At 43.6% G+C, this 9940-nt stretch overlaps 1 protein-coding gene across 2 annotated transcripts; it reads left to right on the top strand.

Moving 5' to 3' along the window:
* Window positions 1-397: 397 nt before the first annotated feature.
* gnrhr1 (gonadotropin releasing hormone receptor 1) lies at window positions 398-9131 on the top strand. Of its 2 annotated transcripts, none has more exons than XM_030410589.1 (4): window positions 398-827; window positions 2688-3206; window positions 6265-6466; window positions 7647-9131. In XM_030410589.1, the coding sequence occupies exons 2-4, from the start codon at window positions 2694-2696 to the stop codon at window positions 8060-8062; spliced, it is 1131 nt and encodes a 376-aa protein (XP_030266449.1). In that variant the 5' UTR covers window positions 398-827; window positions 2688-2693; the 3' UTR covers window positions 8063-9131. The 2 variants fall into 2 exon arrangements, with proteins under 2 accessions (XP_030266449.1, XP_030266442.1); XM_030410582.1 differs by having other exon boundaries at window positions 2693-3206; window positions 7647-8062.
* Window positions 9132-9940: the final 809 nt, after the last annotated feature.

Genomic DNA, 9940 nt, shown 5'->3' with positions numbered 1-9940 from the left:
TATACACTGACCCTGCAGTATTAGGATCATTATTAGATAGCACTGTGAATATGTAGGAGTGTTTATAATTGTACTGTATTGCATTATAACGCTATCTTTATAATGCATTGTAGACATCATCGTCAAAACCTTTTATTATTATTGTTATGTCGCATTATAAATATTAAGGAGCGCTTGAATAGATCGCTGTATGTGCACTATGATGCACGGACAGGGTCACCTGCTGTTGTATCTGGAACAAGATGTTTTACATTTCAGGTCCAGTGACTGAGTGCAATGAATTGAGGAGAGGACAGAAGGCAAATATTTTACATCTAGTTTCTATGTGGGTGAGGCTGGCTGAGCACTCAAATAAACTCATAATAATCTCATAAGTGACACTGACAGGAAGCTCAGTGTGGTGTTAGCTGAGCTGTGAGTGTTTGATTTAGCTCTTCTGTCCTCAGCCCGGAGCTCTCGTCTACTGGAAATTCCCCAGGATGTCTCTGTCACAAAGGTGCTTACACCGCCGCAACACCTCCCACGTCAGCCGCCTTAATTAACCAATCGGCGCCGGTCCTTGCGGCTCCTCGTTCACACTGAATACATTCACTGAATGGCAGATTGAGTGCGTCCGTGCAAGGCGGGCTGATGGAGCCAGCAGGTGGATGCGATCTAAAGAATCCGACTCGTCCTGTTGAGAGGTCAGTTTATCACATTTTAAAAAGGTGTGCGGGTGAAAGCGCCGGAGGACAGGACTGTGCTCCAACACGTCGGACAGCTCCGCTCTGAGAGCGCATCCCCTCAGGTCTCCTCGTCTGACCACCAGTAACACCTTTCTTCTTCAGGTAACACTGCTGCAGCTGTCTCTGTTATTCATAGTAGCTTGATACATAGTGATAGATATAGATATGTTATAGATATGGCCCAGTGTGTTAAAGTCTGCATCAGTGTGTGCTGTCGGTGGGGGGCGAGGGTGGGGTGAGGTCTCCCCTTACTGTTGAAGTGATGCAGTCATGGATCTGAAATTATGGAAAATGTGACAGAAAGAGGAAAATGGAAGCAGTTAGAGCGTCATTCTGAGAGGAACAGAGCCATTCTCAGCCGGAGGTGTGAGTTTGCTCAGTGAGCGTGAACCTCTTTATTACGTTAGCTCCTTTATTTGCCTCAAGCGGCTCCTTTGGTGCATCAACACACGAGGAGCTGCAGAAAGCAGCCAGCAGAGGGCGCCATCCACTGACACACAGCATGTTACCTGCATGTGGCTGCAAACAGCCTGCCTCACATCACTGCTGTGACGTCAGCCAACGCTGACTTTCCTGTCTATTGTGTGTGTGTCTACAAGCTCCACCATGTTCACCAGCTAGTCTCTCACTGTGTATGCTGAGCAGAAAGTGTATTGAGGGCTTCTCCTGCTGTCTGCCAAGGCGCAAAATACTGCTCAACAAGGAGTGCAGAGAGAGTGAAACAACACTGTAAGATTCCTCACTGTCACATAAACACTTCACATTGTCATGTTGACACTTTTGATATATAACTGTTATACAAACTGTGAATCTGAATCTATCACCTTAGAGGAATGAGACTTTAATACTGATATGTGGAGAACATCAGCTGCTGCCTGTCTGGTGTTGTCGAAACAGAACCAGATTCACAGAACGAAAGCCCCAGGTAGCATCAAACCAGGTTACATTTTGCAGACAGCCTACCAATCGCTCAAAGCGCTTTACAATACTTAAATCAGAGAGGCTGCCAGGCAATCCATGGCAACCCAGATGCGAGATGACGCTGGCATGAATATCTCTTCTTCTCGATCCCTGACAAACAGCTTTTTTCTGTTAAAAGAAGAAAGCCAAGTTGTCTTTACAAGCTCTGAGGCTGTGCTACTACCTTTGAAGCCTGCGCACCTGAAGAATTGGCTCCATGGACTCACCATTCTCCGCTGATCAGCTGTTAGCCCCGCTGATCAGCTGTTAGCCTCACTGATTAGCTGTTAGCATAGTAACGCTAACTTGTAAGACGTGCTCAATGCTCTGTTGGCTGTCGCTGCTCCGTTTGTCCTCCCTCCTCCACAACCTCTGGGTTGTTCACCGCCTGACTTCGATGTCGCTCTTCTCTGCTGCTGTGGTCTCCCCCGACTCCGTCGTTCCTGGTGGGGTCTTCGGGTGTTCAGTGCGGGAGCTCCTGGACTTCCTGGTCACTTCACCCCAGGCTCCATCGCTGGGACTGGATCTCTGGGTCCTCTGCGTCGCCCCCGCTGTGTGCACGGGGCCTCCAGACGCAAGTTTGCTTTGAAGGAAGGTGCTGTTCCCTGCGGTGCTAGCGGCGGTGCGGCTGTTCCCTCCGTGCTGACTGACAGGCACTCCATTTATTCTTTGTTTTGTTTGTTCCACTTTGTTAAGTGTCCTTGGGTACCCTGAAAGGCGCTATATAAATTAAATCTATTATTATTATTATTATTATTGTTATTGTTATTATGCATTGTATCAGGTCAGGAGCTACTTAGGGTTCAGTATCTTGCTCAAGATCTGATGATCTGATCTGATATGATCTGCACTGATCTAATCTGATTATTTGATCTGATGATTTGATTTTATGATCTGATCTGATGATCTGATCTCATCTGATGATCTCATCTGATGGCCTGCTCAGTGGCCTCTGTCATCATACATGCTGCTCGGTGTGACATGATCCTTTTCTCCCTCTAGCACAGGATGAAGAGAAACCTGTCTGCTGAGAACAGCCCCATCTTCTTGCTGCTCAACTCATCTGTTCCAGCCTCCCCTCCACCCTGGGAGGCTCCATCCTTCACTGTGGCTGCCCGCTGCCGTGTAGCAGCCACTCTGGTGCTGTTTGTGTTTGCCGCTGGCAGTAACCTGTCCGTCCTGATCAGTGTATGCTGGGGCCGGGGGTACCGCCTCGCAGCACACCTGCGCCCGCTCATCGCCAGCTTGGCGTTAGCTGACCTGGTGATGACGTTTGTGGTGATGCCACTGGATGCCATTTGGAACATTACAGTGCAATGGTATGCTGGGGATGTCATGTGTAAGCTGCTGTGTTACCTCAAGCTCTTTGCCATGCACTCAGCAGCATTTATACTGGTGGTGGTCAGTCTGGACCGCTATCGGGCCATCCTCCATCCCCTGGATTCTCTTGATGCTGGGCTCAGGAACAGACGCATGCTGCTAGTGGCCTGGACTCTGAGTCTGCTGCTGGCTTCTCCTCAGGTACAGTAAAGCCTGCTGCTGGTTACACGTTGAGCTTCAGGCCTGTATCACTTGTACTAACACTAGACTGGACTTGTAGTTCCACAAACATTATTTGATTTTAGATGAGGTAGTCTGAACTGACACACAAACTATTTAGCCAATCGAAATGAGGAATGTGACAGAACACAGCTTGTGTATTTTCAATACAATACAATTGATAAATAGAAATGATTCCATCCTGTGCAAATTATGCTCTGGCATATTTTACATACATTACATACATTTATTGCCTGTGACATTATGGCTAAGAAATCATTATAGTCCTGCTTTTTTACTGCTGGTGTTTGCATTAAGGTTTAAAAATCACAAAAGTGGTGTTCATCTGTGAAGATTATCTTGTTGAACAAAATGTGTAAGTAACCTTAACTTGTGTTTGTCACAGAGATTATTTTTGGAAATAATCCAACATCCCACAGGCTTTATGTCGAGGGGACCAGGGAGATGCTAACTTCCAGGTTATGCTTCCAAAATACCTTATGCCCTCTGCTGCTTTCAATGGAAGAGTTGGTGCTAGTAGTATCACAATTTGTGAAATGGAGATCACCTGAGTGCAGTGAATGGGTCTTGAGTGATTGTAGTTATGGGACACCTGTGTCTGAAGGTCCCGTCACTGATTAATCAGTACTCCTGGCCACTCCAAGCAACTCTGTGAAAAAATTTGAAAAGGGATACGAAAACATTTCCAAGCCACTGAACATCCCCCATAGTATATTGGGTGTAGATTCTTTGTATATTGACCGTGATTCCATTTATAAAAGCAATAAACGGGGAGAAACAATTAAGGGGGTAAATACATTTTATAGGCACTGTATCTCTCAGGCACAGTACTTTAGACCTGAGAAAACTGTTTTTGAGTGCTGCCTTTGTTTTTGCTCATTAATATCATTTTCTACCAGTTGCTTTCCTTTGTCTTAGATAATTACTCCTGTTTATTTTATGTATTTATTGTTTTATTCATCGCAGTTCAGTGCACATTACTAAAAGTAATTCTAGCCGATAAGGTATTTGTCCATATAGCCTCTGAACAGACTAAATGTGACAGCGAAGGCATTCCAGTCTCATCAGATTGTAATCGGCAGTCTCCTCTGTGAGACAGTAGAATAAAAGAGGAGTCGGCTGAAGCTGATCTGTCACTGATGTGCTGTCAGGAGGAGAAAAGGAGCCAACAAAGAGCTTGTACCCAGCATGGTACTGACCTGTAAGTCAGGCCAAACTGATGAGTGATGAATATACTGTATACTTTTACTAATACATATGTCTATTTCTGTTTTTCTCTATAGTGTTTGTTTTAAAACCAATAGGGCTGGCATTTTACTTTTTTCCTCCTAACCTAACCTCTTACCCCAAGCCCACAGGTTCCTGCTTAAGACATGAACCTTTAAAAACACCTAGCAAATCTTCAGTTTCATTTTTATAAAAGGCTCAATAATTCCCTAAAACAGCTTGTCACTGTAGTTTTAAACAAAAGTGACTCAAATATGATGAAATATTGTATATGTTGGTGACTATTTTCGGCAGCGGATTAATCCACATTTGAGGTGAGTATTTGTGGCAGCAGGATGGCGTGTGAGGGAGTGAAACTAACCAACAGTGTGTGTGTCCATGGTAATAGAGAAACAGTGTGTGACTCACTAGCCCTTTGCACACAGAGACTCCGCATTATCGCTGCAGTGATAGCTCGCCACTCCTCTGCATTTCTTTGTTCACACTGAACCAAGTAGCTACAGCGTTAAGCTGCTCCAGCATGTAAATTCATACAGCACGCCACCGCTGCGGATCCTAAAGAGGACTGATGGTACACATCATGATGTTGACATCTGTGGGTTATTTTCAATGTTATTCCCCCGGCGTCCACCTGTTATTCAAAACATGTATCCACAACTGTTAATAATCATATGGATGCAGTTATAATGTGTTGTGACTGAGATGCTGACCCACCAAACATCCTGGAAAGTGTCAAAGTTACATTTTTCGCTCTATCAAAATAATCACCATCAGAAAACAGCGGACCCTGTGTGACTCTTTCATGCTGTTGCTGTTTTCTGGGGGAAAGTTCACTGAAGTCTTGGTTAGAGGGGCTGACAGTGGCTGTGATTTTTTCAAGACAGTCACTACAACAACACAATAGTGGAAGGAGACAAATTAGTGAGTGTAGTTTTTGCCAGGAAAAAAGTTTTTTCAGGCAGGAATGTGACCAAGAGTAGTTAAGACGGACAGGATGACAGAGGCTTTTCCATGTATAACTGCTGTCAGTTTGTGAACACCATCAGATTGACATGACCCCGCTCCCCGATCTTCTCTTCACATGGATGACGGATACTATCTTCAGAGGTAGATCAGAGCCAGAACAAAACCATCCCCCGTCTCCGCATCGGAAACTTTGACACAGACGGCGATGTGGAGAATCGCCACATGATTCGCGCACTGAAAGGGCAGTGAGGATGGGGCTACTGTGTTTTTATAGTTTAAGACAACAATGGAGCTCTGTGGTGCTTAGGAAGAACATATGTACACAGCAGGACATTGTATTTTGGGAGGGTTCTGCAAATGGGATTTGGTTGAATTGAGAAATATATAGAATATACTGTGCAGTTTTTTGTAATTACTAGAGTTTTAATTGAGTACAACCTTCTGGTCCATCAGTGATGTGTTGTTTATTCAGTCACACTCGTCTTCGACTGCTGCATAGAACCTTTACTTGCATACTTGTGGCCCTCATGTTAACCTGGTTAACAGCTCACTTTAGCTTCATCACAGTCAAATCTGGTTCCAGAACAGTCCCAAACAGCTGATTGTTAGGTTGTGTTTTTGACATGCTATAATTGGGACGCTGAGGTGCATTAAAGAGACTTTAATGCACAACATGGAGTCAAAGGAGTGTCTGCATTGTGCGCTTCTTTGTGTAGTTTGTTTGCTATAAACAAATCTAATGTTTGTTTGATAAAAACAAACTACACTGTGATTTTCTGTGCCTGCATGAATTCATTCCTCATCTCTGTACACTCTTCATCCTCAGCTGTTCATCTTTCGGGCCATTAAAGCTGATGGAGTGGACTTCACTCAGTGTGTGACCCATGGAAGTTTCCCTTATCCTTGGCAGGAGACGGCATACAACATGTTTCACTTTGTGACACTGTATGTCTTCCCCCTGCTTGTCATGACTTTCTGCTACTCCCGCATCCTCACCAAGATCAATGGGCAGATGCACAAGAGCAAAGGTGTGTGACTCTCCACAATCTGGAGAGGGGCAGTTTGAACTCTTTCCAGCCAACACTGCACATAGCTGCAGTGATTTAAAGTGACCATTCACTCCCAGATCAAAAAGATATATTTTTCCTTAAATCTGTAGTTTTACTTAGCCGTCTACATTGTTTTGTTGTGAGTTTCTTGGTTTTAGAGAGATCAGCTGTAGAGATGTCTGCCTTCTCTCCAATATAATGAAACTAGAAGGCACTAAGCTTGTGAATCTCACATTTACAAAAATATATTTGAAAAGCTCGACAGCAATGTCTCTTTACAGAAATCATGAGCCGATTATTCAAGATAATCCAAATATCTTTTTGTGAGATTTTTAAGATATAATATGTATTCATTCTGCATTAAGATGTCTAGAAACAAGTCAACCTTTTTCAGTCAATGGATCAGGCGGATTTGTCATAAAGAGTATAATCCTGATCAATAATGGTGGGATGAGAGGGGAGAAATACATCCTTAATGAGGAAAATATCCTCCAATAATCCTCCAGCTGCAGGAACAGCCGATGAACTTCTTTGTTTAAAACTCTTGACTCGTCAACAGCATTGGTTAGAACTTTTATGTCAGTGAAAGTTATGTGTTCTTCTACACTTTAAAAGGTCACACACACAGTTCAGATTCATTCAGTGAAATAGTATGGAGTGAAGCAACTGTCCTGATAGATCCTGTGATCCTGTCTGAAAATATTTATTTCAGAGGATAATAGGTTAATTCGGTTTCCTCCTCTGTTATTTTTAGTGCTGCTGATTAAATTTACCAGTGACATTACTGTGTAATGGAAGTGTTTAAAATAATGGGAAGCAGCCTGTCTAATCATAAAATCAGAGTGTACATGTGTTATGAACCCACTCAGCTGAGGAGGACACCAATAATGTCATCATCCCGTGCTGTCATGAGCACAAGCCTCTTGGCCCTGAGTAGATGCGTACTTCCTGCCTTCTCTCTGCACTGGGACAAAGTTGGTGGGTGTAGTTTGACAGGAAAAAAGTAGTTCCTACATGAAACTGCTAACAACCAGGTCTTTGGATTACCTTGAGTAACCGGGTCATTGCTGTTGAACTTTTTACACATTGTACATTAATGGAATGTATGTTTTGCTATATTTGACTTTTTGTGAATGTTGTCCATGTTGTGTTTTTGCAGATGGCAATCCCTGCCTGAGACGCAGTGGAACAGACATGATACCCAAAGCCCGAATGAAGACCCTCAAGATGACCATCGTGATTGTTAGCTCCTTTGTTATCTGCTGGACACCCTACTACCTCCTTGGGGTCTGGTACTGGTTCCAACCAGCCATGATCAGGCACACACCTGAGTATGTGCATCACATACTATTTGTCTTTGGCAACCTGAACACATGCTGTGACCCGGTCATCTATGGCTTCTACACACCATCTTTCCGGGCTGACCTTGCTGACGTGATGGCGTGCTGCCGTGGTCACCGAGCCAACAACGCCTCACCTCGCTCTGTGGACCGTCTGTCAGCTCGATGTTCTGGAGCTGCTGTGGAAATGGAGTCTGATCTAAGCTCAAACCAGCACAGTGGGAACCCTGGATGAACAGGGGTGATCCAACCCTGAGGACTTCAACACGGTTACAAAAAACACAGTGTTCTTAAAGCAGCTGTCAGCTGTTTCATGCACAAGGAAAGCCACACATCATTGGATGGTGTGCAACTTCTGCTTTTCTTGCCCTGTTGAACAACTGTTTTGAGCCGTGAGTCTGAGACATTTCATCTCACCTAACAACTCAGGCCCTGATTGCACCATGTAATGACATCCATCTTGAGTGCTCCGATCATAAGTGGACAGCTCTAAGCCCATCAGTTTACACCAGGCAATAACATGCGCTGAATAATCAGATCTCACTTCTCTGCTCGATAAGCAACAACACAGAAAGGCTGGTAAGGCCATGCTGCCACAAACTGACACCTTTTACAAGGAAACAAACAAACAACTTGTTTTGATTTTATGCTGAATTAATAAGAAGGCACCAATGATTTAGAATATTTCGTAGCCGTTTCACAAAGTTTGTTAAGTTTCTCCTCACTCAACTTAAAATCAGACCGTTTGAGAGAAAGGCGGTAACATTGTAAATCTAGGTGCTGTATCATAGGGAACTGGAGTTTTTTCAGTTTCTTGAAGATGCTTCACCTCTCCCCTCTCTTCCAAGAGGTGAAACTGAAACAAGTCCAGTTGCCTATGATACAGCATGTAGACTGAGACTGAGAACCATCAAGATGAGGTGAGATTGCGGTTACTAGTTCAATGGTTGCATCAGTACAAACAGACAGTATATTTACAAACATCTGCTGCTAACATTGACAAGCTATTCATACTTGGCCCTTTTCTAAGTTAGGTTAAGCAGTTAACCACATATTTACTCCAGTTCTGTATGAATCACAGAGACATCAGATCTATATGAATGTTCTCATCTCCCTCAAAGAAAAGAATATGAGAGTGTTAAACTATCCCTTTAAGAGTACTAGTGCAGTGCCCGTAAGAAGAGTGTATTTCTATAAAAAATTGGGAGGTTAAGAGGCTTTTCAGCACAACCTCACATGTGTGACTGTACAGTTATTTTTTTTTTTTTGACAAACTGTATTAACACAATGGACCTAAAATCACATAAAACATAAAATCAGAGTAGAAAAAGTTAGATTTTTTTACTGTGAAAACCACAAATATGTTTAACCATTTTTTTTTTTTACTTATAATGCAAATATAAAGTGATGTTTGCTAAATTTGTGCATACATTTAAAAAATTTACAAAGTTATATGTAACTATTTACATTTAAATGCAAGCAATGCTCAGGTCTGCCTGAGCTCCTTCCAGCTGAATGAAGAGCTGGACTGCCTGCTCCACATTCAGCTTCTCCTCATTATTCTGACTCATTAAACAAAAAACCGACTCCACTACACACTGAACACACTACACCAAACACTACATAACACACTAACTACACACTCCAAACATGCTAAATGTCACAAATCTCTCAACTCTCAAAATCGCTGTCTGTACACCGACCGTCGTTGCATGTCAATCATCCGCCTAGGTCCCTCCCACAACTTCCTGTTCCTCAACAACCAAACTTGCTGCTTGGACACTTTCGTGACAAAAGCCCGTTTTTACCGTTTCTTCCTGCACCAGACACAAAGCAAACGTGACGGCAATGTTCGCGAAAAAGCGTGGCAGACATTATTTACCCTAAGACCGGTTTTGGACGTGCCGATGCGTCCGGTCCGTCGCCTCGAGATGTGGGCCGTGTAGCTAGTGGCTAGCAGCTAGCTGCTAGCTAGCGGCTAGCTACACACTAACATCCACAGATTCCGATTCCACTTTGTTGTCCGCGCATCTCCGGATCTCCTCAGACCCGAACAGACTCGGTCCGGACTCGTTTAATCTCATTAATCCACAACAGTCCGTTTAGATGCACA

Source organism: Sparus aurata, chromosome 3 (assembly GCF_900880675.1).
Source record: "Sparus aurata chromosome 3, fSpaAur1.1, whole genome shotgun sequence".
NCBI classification, from domain to species: Eukaryota; Metazoa; Chordata; class Actinopteri; order Spariformes; family Sparidae; genus Sparus; species Sparus aurata.
Note: the sequence above shows the minus strand (reverse complement) of the source record. Positions and strands in the feature narration are given on the sequence as shown.

Excerpts from the sequence above, each read along its gene's own strand:
- gnrhr1 (XM_030410589.1), top strand. The coding sequence starts at position 2,694 with ATGAAGAGAAACCTGTCTGCTGAGAACAGCCCCATCTTCTTGCTGCTC. Across the intron at positions 3,207-6,264 it reads TGCTGCTGGCTTCTCCTCAG|CTGTTCATCTTTCGGGCCAT; the intron begins GTACAGTAAAGC and ends CTTCATCCTCAG. Across the intron at positions 6,467-7,646 it reads GCAGATGCACAAGAGCAAAG|ATGGCAATCCCTGCCTGAGA; the intron begins GTGTGTGACTCT and ends GTGTTTTTGCAG.